The sequence below is a fragment of the Oryza brachyantha genome, chromosome 9 (assembly GCF_000231095.2).
Source record: "Oryza brachyantha chromosome 9, ObraRS2, whole genome shotgun sequence".
Classification (NCBI taxonomy): domain Eukaryota; kingdom Viridiplantae; phylum Streptophyta; class Magnoliopsida; order Poales; family Poaceae; genus Oryza; species Oryza brachyantha.
Window position 1 is genome coordinate 1,817,581 of NC_023171.2, and position 14,994 is coordinate 1,832,574.

Sequence of the window (14,994 nt, forward strand, 5' to 3'; positions counted from 1 at the left end):
GACACGAGGTGCATTGGAGTGTGAAGATGGGAGGCGCGCGGCACGCGGCTGCGAGAACGTGCCGTGGTGGCGCCCAGCGTGACCATGTGCGATTGTGCGAAGGTGGGAGGACGCTCGGAGGCAGGCATCGCTTGGCAGACAGTCCGAAGCGGCGGAGGCGCGCATACACGGTCTCTTTTTTTCATGTTCTGTTTACGTATACCATCCTAACGGTATACGTGGTATACGGTATAGCCAGACTCTTCCTCATATTCTTCCTCATCTTTACGCGTATGTTTGCTGAATCATTAAACGATAAGATTTTAAAAAAGTTTCTACATATAATTTCATCATTCCACCTTTCTAAATTTTTCTTAATTAATACAACTAAATAGTTATCAAAAAATAAAAAATCTTTTATCTTTTTTAAGTAAGAAAGAACACAACAATAAAGTTGTGCCCTTAAAGGTGATACGTGTTGGCCTATAACCATACCTTAAAAAAAAATATGAATGACTCATTTGAGTTTAAAACAATTTTGTATTAAAGTTTATGAAAATAGAAAACAAATATATTAAAATTGAAAGTACATAAAGTAGAAGGCAATTACTTATAATTTGACAAAAAGTAGAAAATGTCTTTTTGATTCTAGGGGGAAGATGTAACATATTAACAATACACATCAAATGTAAATGCTATTAAGATATGAGCACAAGGTAAAGCCACAAGAATCAACTCCAATACGTTAAATGGTATTATGAACGAATATTCATTTCCTCTGGGTGTCACAAGATCAACGACGCGATCGTGAAAGAAAGCACGAACAAAACCAGTGAATTCTGCATAGCACGAAAAAATAGCCAATGAAAACCATGCAGTTCAGAGGTTGCATGGCGAATTTTAGTGATAAGATGACAAGCTGTACATGAAAAATTAAAACTGGAACATAGGCGCCCTTCATGCGTACGGGAGCATGCTAATTAGGTTTTTCCATGGAAGTTGCATCATCAGAGTGATCGCCCAAACCATTCGCATATGACTCAGGCACTTTTATCCTAAATACAGAGTAATGATGATTTAAACTTTTCTCCCCGTGCAATCTGTAGACACTGCCCAGTGCTCCAGTAATTGGATTAGGGAAAGCATAGAAGATTCGCTTAAACCTTTGATGTACAAGTGCCATGGCACACCTTCAATAAGACAAGAAATATGAGCAACTGAACAGACAGCAAAAACATGATGCATACTCTAACAACTTACATTGAGCATGGTTCCCAAACTAGGTAAATGTCAAACCCTGTACAAAGGTATGGCCTTGTTTCTGATAAATCATCACAGCTTTCTTCATGCACAAATTCTTCATCATCCTGAAGATCAACTTTGATTTTAGACAAAAGGAGGGATGAAAGCAACATTCCAAAGGAAAAAGATAAGAGAAACAAGGCTCACTTTTCTATCCACCTTTAGTCGCTTTGCTGATTCATTAACAGGGTAATACTCCACATTTCCATTTGAATTTGGATTGGTCATTGAATTAATCGAAGGGAACATCACTTTATCCCTCTCCGCGGCATTTTCAATAGCAACAATGGCTGCATGTCTCAGAGGGTGCCATGGAAAACCGCCTTCACAGGGCAATGACTTCTGCTCAGATGACCTTTGTTTCATCCATGCCCAAGGGTTTAAACATGACGCCTCCATACTCAGGATGTTGCATTTAGAAACATGGGAGCTTGACAGGAACGGTTCTTTCTTCTCAGCTGCTTCATGCGATGAGAAGGGGCTATCTGAATTCAATTCAGCACATTTGTTACTGTTTAAATTATCATGCTGGAGCGTTTGGTCCGTAGCCTTTGCAATTATCTGCATGGTTGATGGATCAACAATAACAGCAGCATTGCCCACCTGGTACAAGCAGATAATCAATTGAATTACTTGATTTACACTGAAGTAAATATGACGGGCATCATAAGCATGTCCAGCAGCTTCATGCCAAAGGAAGCACACATGGACTAGGTGCCAAGGACAAGCATTTGAATCTCACATTCTCCAAAAAAGGATAAATACATGTATCCAACTGTTCATTAAACTAAGTTCACACAAATAGGATGACAGCTGTTTGTTTCCTACAATCACCGGTAACCTTTCACGTTCAACCCAAGACTACAAAAGATGGCCTTATTGTTAGCTCCTTAAATTATCCTAGGTTAACCCCTACTATATAATGAGGAAGCCTGTAACATGATGTCTGAACGGGAGAGATTTAGGTAAGAAACCTATATCATGGGTGATATTTAGATTAGAGAGACTACATGTTCTTGCTTGATTCACAATGATAACTACGGCCTCCTTGTGTAGATGAAATGTCATCTAAAAAATGCACAAGATTTGAAAGAAATTCCAATAGTCCGTACTCTGTAGAGTTACGTTGCCTTTCAAAATCCTGGACCCTTATTGTGTTAATGTAGTAAGCGCAGAGACACTGTTCATCCATCTGAATTCACAATAATTCTACAAATGATATCTTCTGTCCTCACAAAGACAGCAAGAGTGCATGATAACATCCATATGACCACAACACATTACTCGAGATTCCAAACCCTTGGAGAAGGTTCAGAAGGGGGGGGGGTGTCTCTTGTGCCAATATGGAATGTGCCAATGGTCAGTGTAAAGCTACATCTCAGCCCATGATGAATACACGGTGGCTTTCTTCTCAATGCAGGCTTGGCACAACCTTCAGGTGAGAAGGATGACTTTGATTTAGCAGAGAACGATTTTAGCATAACTAAACACCAAACAATTGCTAAACCACACTACAAGTTGTTTTATTAATCATGACAAGATATAACTATTGTCATCATGAAAATCAATTTACCAAATAACATAGCAAGAGCAACAAAACAAAGACTGATCAGTTGATGAGGTACTTAAGTTAAAATCACATACTAATATATTAGTCTATCTAGTCACCCGTGTGACATCCTGACCTAATTAGGATATAGCATATGTGACCCATGAGAGTTCTATGTGCATTTTTAATACCACCTTACTAGTTTAGCAAGAGTGGAACCAACTTAGGGCATCACTTCTCCAACTATATCACTTCCAGATTGATTTTACACAAAGCGAGAACGAAAGTGTAAGTGGGGTGGTATGTGTAAGTGAGTATATGTGTAGGTAGACTGTTACAAATGGTATTAGAGCTAGCTGTCGCGGTTGCGCATATAGGTCAGTGTGTGGGCATATGGCGCATGGCACATGTGGGCTCTGTGTGAGGCGCATGGCATAGCATATTTCGCTAGCACTGGACATATGGACGTGAGCTAAGAAGGGACGTGTTCCTGGACATTTGCCTTTATATGCCTGTGTGGCTATGTGGGTAAGTTGGACTAACAGTGAGTCTAGTCCTTTGAGAGTGGGTGTGTGTGACATCCTAACCTAATTATGATATCGACTGGGTGGCTCATGAGAGTTGTGCGGGCATGTTTAGTACCACCTTACTAATTTAGCAAGAGTGAAACCAACTTATAATGCCTCACTTCTTCAACTATATCACTCCAGAGTTGACCCTTTTACATGAAGCAAGGACAAAAGTGTAAGTGTGGTGGTATGTGTAAGTGGGCTCGCCCATTGTTGGGTTGGGCTGTGTGGTTCTGGAGGGCGGGCTGTTACAACCTAACTTCTGAAAGTTACATTCACTGAGAAATTGACAATGAAGCATTGAAGGCAAAACTGAACTACCAAAACCTAAAACAGCTAGAAATATAAGGGACCTAGAATCAGTATCAAATTGCTTACATGAATATATATGTATGTATGATAATGAACTTTGACTAACACATATTATAGACAAGATGAGGGCAAAGAAAGCAAAAAAAATTTCCTCATAACCTCATAGGAAGATAACCAATGATTTTTATGTTATATATACTACTGGATTTACAGTGTACTGCAAGAATTTAACTGAAAAATAATAATTGGGCTTCAGAGTCAGAATTCATCCCTTGTCTAACAATCCAACTGTATTCTATGTTTCTAACATAACAGGGTATATCAGTAAACCAGCAATTACAGTTAAAGTTGCCTCCAGTAAGAGGCACAGGAAATAAGAAACAATATCTGGAAGCATGAACTATCAATATCATCTACCACGTTAACAGACTTTCCACAAATGGTCAAAGAGACAAAACCTAGCATTAGGAAAACAGAACAAGGAACCAGGAAAAGAAGATGGTGAATGAAAAGGTACAGAACAACATTTTGACCCTACCTTATCATTCGTGATGTAAACCACTAAACATGCAAGCCTAGTGCCCAGTGCCCACACCAGGAGGAAAACTACATTTATAAAATCGCAAGAAAGAAAAACTGAACCAAAAGTAAAGTCACCTCAGATAATTGAATAGCAGTCCTCATGCAATTAAATATTGATGGCAATTCACTCTCTTTGAATGCAGATACATAATTTAGGCTGTAATTAACAGAATGCCCATCAGCACAGCTATAACAACATCATGGACAATGCAAAAACATGCTTCAACTAAATTTTGGTGGAGTGCAACAATGTAATTGTAAGTTTAACTCAGCTGAACTTTTGAAGCAGAAATTATTGTTAAATCAATATACTAGGAAGAGATGATATTGTATAGTACAGGTGACACTAGTTTGATTGCAATCCACAAATAATACAAAGATACTTGAAACTTGGCATCAGCACTTTTCTCCTACAACCCTAACTCCGTAAGTGCATTATACATTGCTATATGGTCATAGGTACAAAGAAGATATTCTGGTACCAAATGCAGTTAACTCCCTTGATGTGGTAGTCCACTGTAATGAGAAAATATCAAAGATGACTCTTGAATAGTTTCAAATATTGACCCGAAACCAAATGCACCAGTAATTATGAAGAGAAGGGTATTGTTCCTGCTAAGAGCTCCATAAACTCTCATTCTTTCCTCACCAGATTAAACTCAAAGTCACAAAGAAATCTAATTACAAGTGCCAAATCATCCACAAAATTTTATTTTCACAAATAGCATATCCTAAACAGGTTAAAGCATGTCAGCATCTCTTCCCTGGCTTGGCAAAAGCCTCTCTCAAAGAGGTCAATAAACCGAATAGTTAACTCATTTAACAGGCAAATTACTCAGCCTACTTGGTATATGGCATGCAGGTTGGATCCATGAGAATGCAATGTGTAGAATTATTTCAAAAAATAATTTCATAATATTACAATTTTTTCAAGTCACGCAAATATATTGTGGTATGAATTTATCATAAAGTTGTTCAAGACTGTAAATGTCCAAAACAACATGTTTCTAAGACCGGAGAGAGTAACCATTTAGTGAGAAGATGCTACAAAAGGTCTTAGTTCTGTGGTGAGGATTCAGTGACAAGGCATAGTCCTAGCAAATTTGATAAAGTGATTGAACAAGAGCAAGGCACTACATATTTCTTCGATGTTATATGACTAATACATATAAAAATAAAATTTAAAATAGACAAACCAGATACATGGCTAATTAAGAGTCTGATTACCATACACTCGCTACAAGATGAGGTGACCAAGAACATACTCAATACTAAGTTTTATAAGCAAGATGACCTAAATATTGATCAGAATAAATACATAATGTGAATTGTATGAAGACATACTCGTGGTGGGGATGATAGGATGTTGGCCAAAGTTTGCACTGTTCCTCCCACTCCTCTTTCGAAGTAGCAGGAAACCTGGCCACCTGTGAAAGATTTCTAGCAATAATAAATAAACATATGACAAGCCTAATATAAAGACGGATTCATACAGCACCGAGATAGCTAGCTAAAACTTCTTACTAATCAATTGTAACTTGCAATCAAATTTTATTTTTGATGCTTCAAGAATAATGTGTGCACCTGTGCGGATAAACTTTAGCTATTAACAGCCTCTATAAATGTTCAGATTGCACAAGGAAAAAGACAATTTGCAGATCATTTTAAAACATACTTTTTAATATAATACTGTAGAGAGTTTGAAATTAAGCCAATAACATGGAAAGTCCAACAGAGTCCTCAAAGAGAGGATAAATACAGTCATATACAATATCTACAAAAAGTGATATACTCTAATACCCGCCCACAGGCTCAGAGGGAGGAGAACGAATGCAAAGACTGGACCAAAACTCAGTGAATAACTGAACAGGTAGGCCTCTGGTCATAATACTCACAAATTAGTGAGAAGATGGGACATGAAGTACACGAATTTGTCCAAGAGTAACCTTTTCGCGAACAAAGTGAATATCAATCTCGATATGCTTCGTGCGGTGATGGTGAATCGGATTCGACGTCATATATAACATTGTCACAATAAACAACAGTGACTGAAGCAATAGAGATTTGAAGCTGTTGAAGTAACTGACATAGCCAACAACACTTTGGAACAACATGAACAACAACTCGATACTCGACCTATGCACTAGAATGAGAGATGGTAGTCTGGCGCTTAGAAGACCATGAAACTAGGATTTTACCTAGAAAGACGCGGTATCTGGAGGTAGAAGGACGTGACACAAGAAATCCCGCCCAATCAGCATCATAATATGCTGTTAACTAGTCCACTAGAGTCGTACCAATACGAAGACCAGCTGAGAGTGTGCCCTACACATAGCGTAAGATATGCTTGATCAAAGTGAGATGAGGCTCACGGGGCTCATTCATGAAGAGACACACTTGTTGAACAACATAGGCCAACTCAGGGCAAATCAAAGTGAGATACTATAGGGCACATGCTAGACTCACCTTACACGGAAGACAACTTGGTTCGAGCATCCATTGGAGTCGTTGTAGTATGGCGTTCAGACATGCCAGCACGCTAGATAATATAAACAACATATTGTCATTGAGATAGGAAGAGACCATCGGATCAGCGACTGACCGAGATGCCGACGAAGAAATAAAGATCACGCAAATCCTCATAGCAAACTCGGAGTGAAGTAGCTTGGTGATGAGTTGCAGAGTAGCCGAAGAAGTCCTCATCAAAAACATGTCGTGAAATAACAATGCGGCGAGTAGATGTCTGAACAACGATAGTCCTTATGGCCTTATCAGAGGGAGGATAGCCGAGGAACAAGCATGGTCTGGAGCGAGGAGTAAATTTGTGGGAAGTCATGGCTCTGAAGTTAGGGTAGCAGAGATAGCCAAACACCTGAAGGTGGGAGTAGTCGAGAAGCTTGTTGTGCAAGAGCTGAAACAGGACAAAGTTTTGTACAGAAGAGGGTCACTGATTGAGTAGGTAGGTAGCTGCGGTGAGAACCTCAGCCCAAAAGGACGAAGGAAGAGAGGCTCATAGGAGGAGGGTGCAAATGGAGTTGTTGATTGTGTGGATGATCTGTTCAGCTTTACCGTTTTGAGGGGAAGTGTATGGGCACGATAGGCGAATTTGAATTACTCGACTAGCACGGAAGGAGGTTGTTGCATGATTGACGAATTCAGCACTATTCCGCCTAGAAGCAACAAGGGGGGGGGGGAACCGATATGGGCGGAAACATAGGCAACAAGCTCAACAAAATGCTAGTGGACGTCATATTTATGGCAAAGAGGAAAAGTGCAACATAAGTGAGCAAAATCATCAAGCACCACTAAATAATATTTAAAGCCTGAAGTACTCAAGGCCAGAGAGGTCAAAAAGTCGCAATGAACAAGCTCAAAAGGCAACGAAGTGTTGGACAAAGAACGAGAAAAAGGTAGCACATGTGCTTGCCTAACTGACATGCGTGAAATAACTTATGATCTACCTTAGTGCAGGAAATAGAGGACAACCTATGTAGAGTCTGAAGAGCAGCAAGACTTCGATGACCGAGGCGGTGATGCCATAAGGACGATGATGTGGCGAGGAAGCAATGGGTGGCGGGTGATGGCATGATAGTGGGTAGGGCGTAGAGGTCGCTGCGACAATTGCAGCAGAGGATCACGTGCCACGTCCGGAAGTCCTTAACAAAAAACCAAACTCATCAAACTCAATAGTACAGTGATTATCACTGGTAAACTGACGGACCGATAATAAGTTGTGTACTAAAGAAGGGGCGACAAGGACATGCATAGGGAAAATTTGGTGGTACCAATGGGAAGAAAGGAGGTGCCACAACATACTACTGGGATTTTATGACAATTACCGATAGGAATAAAAGTATGACGGTTAGGGAGGCGATCACAAGGATATCGTCAATGGAGATGTGAGAGGTGGCGCCTGTATCGAGGACCCATGGATTGGGGTTGTGCACCGACATCTAGTTTAGAGCGGAGATCAGACTAGCTTGATCCCAATTTGACCAAGTAGTCGAGGGAGAAGGCGAGCCAATCATGGGGTTGTAGTACGGCCCGACAGACGCACCTTGGCTTTGTTGGTGAGGCGGAGTTCCTTCAACACCAAGGTGTTGTGTGCCGAGTGAAGGAGGGCAGCATAGTGTGGCAACGATGTTGTCAGCGGTGGCAAAGAAACATGGGTTGAGACCGCGTAGAAGGTTGAGAACCAACTGGGATTCACAGATGGGGTAACCAACATCATAAAGAGCATCAATGGCGACCTTGACCATCTGGCAGTAATCAGCGATGAGAAGATCACCCTGTTACATGGGGTGGAGTGAAACTCGTGGTTGAGATAGATGGCGTGAGGCTCCTTATTCACTTGGAAAACTGAGTCAATGGCAAGCCAGAGATCCGGGTTGTCTAATCAGGTTCAAGAGCAATATCGAGGATGGTGTCATCGACAGAGCCGAACAGCTAACTGAGAACGTAGAAATTGAATTCGCAACAAGGATGCGAGGAACAGTAGATGTGGTCAAGGAGACCAAACTTGCCGCACATGCAGGTGAAAAAGACAATCCACTTGTTGAAGTTAGGGTTCTTGAGCCCCAAGGTGAAGGGGGCATGGGACTTGATGGAGACAGGTGCATAGGGGTAATGTAGACCGGAGCGATGGAAGAGATGGCGACGGAGGTGGTGGCGCCAGCCATGGCGGATGAGGTTGTGGAGCCGGTCAACCTTTGTGTGGTGCGACAACACGACAAGAAGGCAGTGCGGCAGCAAGTGGAGCGACGCAACAGGATGGGAAGGCGAGCGCCGAGAGCCGGCAAAGTGCGTGTCGAAGAAGTGTAGGCATGGCACGGTAGCTGGCGAAAGACAACATAGGTACAACAAGAAGGCACAGGTGCGGTAGAAGAAGAAGAGTAGCACAAGGCAGGCGGCGACAGGGCAAATGCAGAACGCGCAGTAGAAGGACAAGATGAGCAACGTGAGTCATCCGACATTAGAACGCGTAGTAGAAGGACAAGATGAGCAACATGAGGCAGCCAACATTAAGGGAGATGCAGGACGCGTGTAGAGAGAGAGGAGAGGCCCAGATTTATCTGATACCATGTAGAGAGATTGAAATTAAGTCACACCCATAGGACTAGGGGGGAAATTGATATATAAAACCAGTAATATGGAAATTTTGACACAGCGCTTTTGCTGGTTTGCTAGATGGTGTGGAAGGACTGGAATGCCAAAGTGTTCAACCAGACCTGCAGAACAGTTGCAAACCTGTTTGGGGAGATCAAGGAGGAAGTCTCGGTTTGGACCGCTGCGAACTTCTTTAGAGTACCGGAAGGAATAGGCTAAGGGTCCTATTGTTTCCTTTTCTGATCTAGTCGTTGTTCCTAAACAGCTTCCCTCTCTAATTTCTTTTTAGTGATTAGGAACGTCTTTGCCTAACATTGTAAATTGTGCATTCTTTCCTTAATGAGGGATAAGTACGGTCATAGAGGCTATACAATATCTACGAAAAGAGATATACTCTAATAATTGTAGGTTCATTTGGGAGACCGTTTTGATGTTTAAAACATCATTTGTGACTAGAGGAATTATCTTGAGATAAAATGCTAATCTTTATCTATTATAACTACTTTGATCCATATGCTCCTCTAGATGTTAATGGATCCAGGATCACTTTCAGATCAACTATAGGAGCGCAAAAGAAAGGTAAGAGTATTTACAATGAACTGATCTCCTTGGTGGATATTTTCCATAGTGGCAAACTAGACTACTAATTTTATCTTGAAAAATGTATTGCAGTATTAAGTGAGCTTATTTTAACCCAAACATAAGTAATTGTTCATATAAAAAAATATTAATCTTTAGCTGCAAGTACCATATCGTAAATTCTTAGCTAACAGTTTAGCATTGTCGCAAGCCTACAAAATAACTCAAGTTTCCCAAGGCTGACAACAATACTTACTTTTGCAATGAAAGGACTCAATTGATAGGAATCCACAATCTTTTTTACATCTTGAGGAAACAATTCGCTACAATTTTCAGGCTCAGTTGCAAGGCATAAGATAATAGATAAGCCAGATTTTTCTGTCAAAGGAAAAAAATCAAATTAGATAAGTACACTTAAAAGTATTCCCACTTGGTGGCTACACTCCGAGGCCCCGAGCTTAAAAGATTTGTAAGCTGGTCAGTTTTGTTTCCATATTCTAGTGACCCACCAGTTACTAGTTGGCTCCGATATGTCAAACAATAAAATTTTGCACACAAGTACTAGCAATATTTTCAGACTAGTGAGTACTGATTAGCATAGCTTATTTTCAAGGTATTGCAGATCCAACTTCCATCACTGATAAACTTACTATGAGAGGGCGCGCGGGAGAGGAGAGAGAATGATGGATGGGGATAACAGAGAGGTCCTAACCCTAGCATACCTAGTCAACCGACTAACACTGGACAAAAAAACATAACAAACTGCTAGATTTTAGTTCCAATAGTAGTGACATATAAACTGCTAGTAGATTTTAGTTCCAATAATAGTGACATTTCCTAGTTCTGCTGCTTTACTAGCTGAAAGCTAAGTTTCTTGAAAAGAAGGTTCGGCATCTCATGTGAAAATATTAGCATAGATAGAAGAGTATTGCTCTATGAGAAATCAAATAATATATTTAACTTGCAAAAGAGAGCCTCGTGATAATTCCACCAAGGTAGCATATAATCATTTACAAATTACAAGGTTATGCTGTATTTCAAAAATTGATGTTCTTTCCTATTTCATATCCTTACGGTATGGCGATATACCACTACTGTGAGACATCTGTTACCAGAAAGCTATGGCATGTTGTCAACTAAGCAATGCGTGCACAGAAGACAACCAAATTAAGTCCAAAAAAGGCTTCTGCATGTTGAGTTGGCTTCGTAAATCGCAAGCTGCCTTGCGCACGAGGCATAAGTTTTTACAACAGTAAATCCAAACATTATCACCCTGCACATACTTCATCATTGGATTGGCCATGATAAATCCTAGTAATGTTAAATCTGCATATATTAAAACTAAAAGGATCATCTTTGCTTCCAAAACCACACTTTCCCACTGCAACCTGTTGACAAGAAGCCTAATGAACTCTCTCCTATGATCCTATCTACCATTTGCATCACAGATAACAAACTTTTTTTAGTGACAATTCAATGTAATTATATCCATCTCATCAAGAATATCAGCATTGCTGTTGCTATAATGGCAGAAAGTTGGAATATACATAAAAAACCATCATTCTTTTGGGAGGTGGATGTAGGCCAGCATTATATTCTGCAGATGAAAGGTGAACTGCACCAACTTTAAATTTAGATGCGCATATCATCGACTCTAAGAACAAGATAAAAGAATGTTTATCACCATATTCAAGGCACCGACGAACCCGCTTTACATGCCGAAGATTTTCCAATGGGCATGCCTGACTCAATTGCCTGAAACCAGACACATTGACAAAAAAAATTCTCTGAATATTACACACTAATTAACTAGAGTGAATAAAGAAACAACACATCAAAATGACGAGACGAACATGTCAAATAAATACACATATATGGCATTTAAACACCAGAAATGAGCAACTGTAATACAATCTTCCTATTTGAAGAAATGATAAAAAAGAACAATGAAGATTCCACTTTCATACTGACTTCAGACGAATCTAATATAAATAATATGTCGAGCAATAGTTTTAAGGGTTTATCCATTATTCCACTTTGCACGAAATAATTTTGCGATCCATTTGTTAACATTTTTTAATTTTCAAATTGCTTCATTAATTCTGTTAAATTATAAGTTGAGGTTTCAATTCTGAATATGTGTATTCCATTTTATATTGAACCCATCTTCCTATTCAAAAGCAATAAAATTACCGAAACATCAGTTAAATTCATAGTAAAGAATTGCCTAAAACAAAGAGAACCATCTGATTTATTTTGACGAAATTGTAAAAAACAGAATAAATAACGCTCTCAAGTTCTTGGTAAACTCAGTTCTAAATTCCGAAATTGTAATTGTTAATGAGACCGCAGTAAAGAGCATTATAAAATAGATTAAACAGAAGTTACAGTCCTTTACCGAATGAGACCATTGGCTAATTTCGGCTCAATCTTGGCAGCAACTACATCAACTGGCAAATAAAAGAAATAAGACCATGAAACTAACACAGGAACAAAATAATTAGATTGACTAAAGGAGAAACCTGTAGAGTCACGGAGGGAGGGAGTTGGGTTGCCTGGGACCTCAGTCAGCTCCCATGCCATGGTGACCAATTCTCAAGGTATAAACTGAAGTCAAGAAAAAGAGAGGTCAGGCAGAGGTTTCTGAGATATATATGCCCAAAAAAGTTGAAAATAAGGATGCACTCATTTTGTTTCAATACTGCATCAAAGTTCACTGGATTCACATGGTAAACTACAGTCCAAACTACTATATGACAATCAAATGAGGCTACACATGGACACTACTAACAGGAAAATGGATAAATAGACGAATAAACAGTAAAAACAAACTAACTAGATTAGATGACTCAAGAACAAACACGTCTGACTGTATGAATGGATGACCACACAGCTAGAAATGTATCGAAACATATGAGAGTATTTCAGTTTGGACATCATTATTTACCGAACTTGGTTTTACCACTTCATTTGCACAACTTTCTGCAAGCACAATGAACTTGTTGGCTGGCAGCGAGTGCTAGGGCGGGCAGTGTAGGGAAGGATAGAGTGGGCTCCAGGACCTGCTTTGCTGGTGGCAGCACGCACGAGAGAAAATTGCATATCTACCGCTCCAAAAGAGAGGATTCGTTGGAATACCATTAATGAAATGGGCTTCGCTCGAACACCCATTCACATGGTTGTACACTTTGCTACTTTGTCATCTTACTTGTTTAAGGGCCCTGCAAAATTCTTTTGTCTAATTTACATTTTTTCCTAAACTGCCCCTGCCTCTCTCTCTCTCGTTCTCTCTCTTTTCTGTTTCTGCTCGCACGCACACGCCTGGCGTTTGGTCGCACGCGCCTGGCTTGCACGCCCATCGCTGATCGCAGCCATTCCCAGTGGCTTCCAGAGCGTGCGCAGCCGTCGCCGCCAGAGGCAAGACAACAACTCAGGCCCTGTTTAGTTCCCAAAAATTTTCGCCCAAAAGCATCACACCAAATCTTTAGACACCTAAATAGAGTATTAAATATAAATAAAACGAAAAACTAATTGCACAGTCATATGAGAAATCATGAGACGAATCTTTTGAGCCTAATTAGTACACGATTAGCCATAAGTGCTACAGTAACCTACATACGCTAATGACAGATTAATTAGGCTCAAAAGATTCGTCTCGTGGTTTCCATGTCAGCCGTGAAATTCTTTTTTTTCATTCTTGTCCGAAAACTCCTTCCAACATCCGGTCAAACATCTGATGTGAGACAAAAATTTTCATTTCACCAACTAAACACCCCCTCAACAAACAAACAAAGCACAGTGCAATATAATCTCTCTTTCTCTGTATTTCTCCTAGCATGAACCATCAAATGAAAGAGATAAAAATGAAACTCTTTCAGGACAGAAGCATGAACCATCAAAATGAAACTGTTCATGACAGAAGAAATAAAAACATCAGTCCACCACCACCTCAACGACCAGAAAAGTGGTATTCAGGTTGCAAAGCATAGCAAGCCTCCATAGTTTGGCAAATAACTAAATAAAAAACTCAGTCCACCAACACCACCAAAGGGCAGCAAATTCATCATAGCCATTACACAGAGAGAAACCATTTGCAGATAATAAAATCAATTCCCATAGTGCAAATTCATCACAGACATTCAATTCCCAATGAAGTAATGAAATCACAGGATATTACATAGTGCTTCTAGCAACATACGAACAAACTGGTTGCAAACAAACCAAATCAGCAAATATGGAAAAAAAAGAGAAAATCAATAGCTCAGTACAAATTTGAAGCTAACCTGCTGAATGCCGATCCTGTGCGCAGCCGGTTACTCCAGGGCAGCCATCCTACCGTCGGCTCGCCGGTCCACCGCCGCTGCCACCTGGCAGCTGCGGCCTTGGACTAGGGTTTAGGTCAGGGGCCTGTGGCAGCTGCGGCCTTGGACTAGGGTTTAGGTCAGGGGGCGCACAGGCTGCTGAGGGAGGGGGGACCGGCGGTGGAGGAGGAGACTCACGGATGCGAGGCCGGCGACCCTGCGCTCGCTCGGCGTCGGCGATACCACAGGGACGGGAGGCGAGGACGGCGGAGCAGAGGCCGGCGGGGGCGAGGACGGCTGCTGCCTTGTGTGATTGAGAGAAAGGGCAGGGAGGCGGAAGGCGCGGTAGGAGGAAGAGAGCGGAACAGGATGCTCGACGCCGCCGGCAGCCGCAGACGGTGGCCTCGACGCCGGCGAGAGAGCCACCGCCGTCGCCACGAAAAGAGAGAGAACGAAAGAGAGAGAGAGAGAGAGGAGGTCCAGGAGAACTAGTGATTTTGGCCGACGACACCAGAGTTTTGGCCCACCAAAATTTTCATTTGCCGCCACAGTTTTGCACGGACCACAAAATCCCGGCTGATGAACGTGTATTCGTGGCAGAAGAAATGACTTTGTTTTCAAAATATTTTTTTCCCAGAAACATTACATCAAATTTTTAAATACCTAAATAAAGTATTAAATATACATAAACATTAAAACTAATTACGCATTTATG

At 40.8% G+C, this 14,994-nt stretch overlaps 1 protein-coding gene across 3 annotated transcripts; it reads right to left on the reverse strand.

Moving 5' to 3' along the window:
• Positions 1-636: 636 nt before the first annotated feature.
• LOC102717311 (tRNA-specific adenosine deaminase TAD3) lies at positions 637-14,723 on the reverse strand. Of its 3 annotated transcripts, none has more exons than XM_015843377.2 (10): positions 14,262-14,723; positions 12,501-12,585; positions 12,377-12,428; positions 11,663-11,733; positions 10,235-10,356; positions 5,638-5,720; positions 4,369-4,450; positions 1,441-1,884; positions 1,240-1,346; positions 637-1,169 (listed from the first exon to the last, which is right to left on the reverse strand). In XM_015843377.2, exons 2-10 carry the CDS (start codon positions 12,559-12,561, stop codon positions 956-958), a joined length of 1,236 nt encoding a protein of 411 aa, XP_015698863.1. In that variant the 5' UTR covers positions 12,562-12,585; positions 14,262-14,723; the 3' UTR covers positions 637-955. The 3 variants fall into 3 exon arrangements, with proteins under 3 accessions (XP_015698863.1, XP_006664799.1, XP_015698865.1); XM_006664736.3 differs by having other exon boundaries at positions 1,429-1,884; XM_015843379.2 differs by lacking the exons at positions 4,369-4,450; positions 10,235-10,356 and having other exon boundaries at positions 1,429-1,884.
• Between the last annotated feature and the right edge of the window lie 271 nt (positions 14,724-14,994).

Coding starts and splice junctions, on each gene's coding strand:
- LOC102717311 (XM_006664736.3), bottom strand. CDS start 12,561: ATGGCATGGGAGCTGACTGAGGTCCCAGGCAACCCAACTCCCTCCCTC. Junction 1,885..4,368: donor CTGCTATTCAATTATCTGAG/GTGACTTTACTT, acceptor TGCTTGTACCAG/GTGGGCAATGCTGCTGTTAT. Junction 1,347..1,428: donor GACTAAAGGTGGATAGAAAA/GTGAGCCTTGTT, acceptor GTTGATCTTCAG/GATGATGAAGAATTTGTGCA.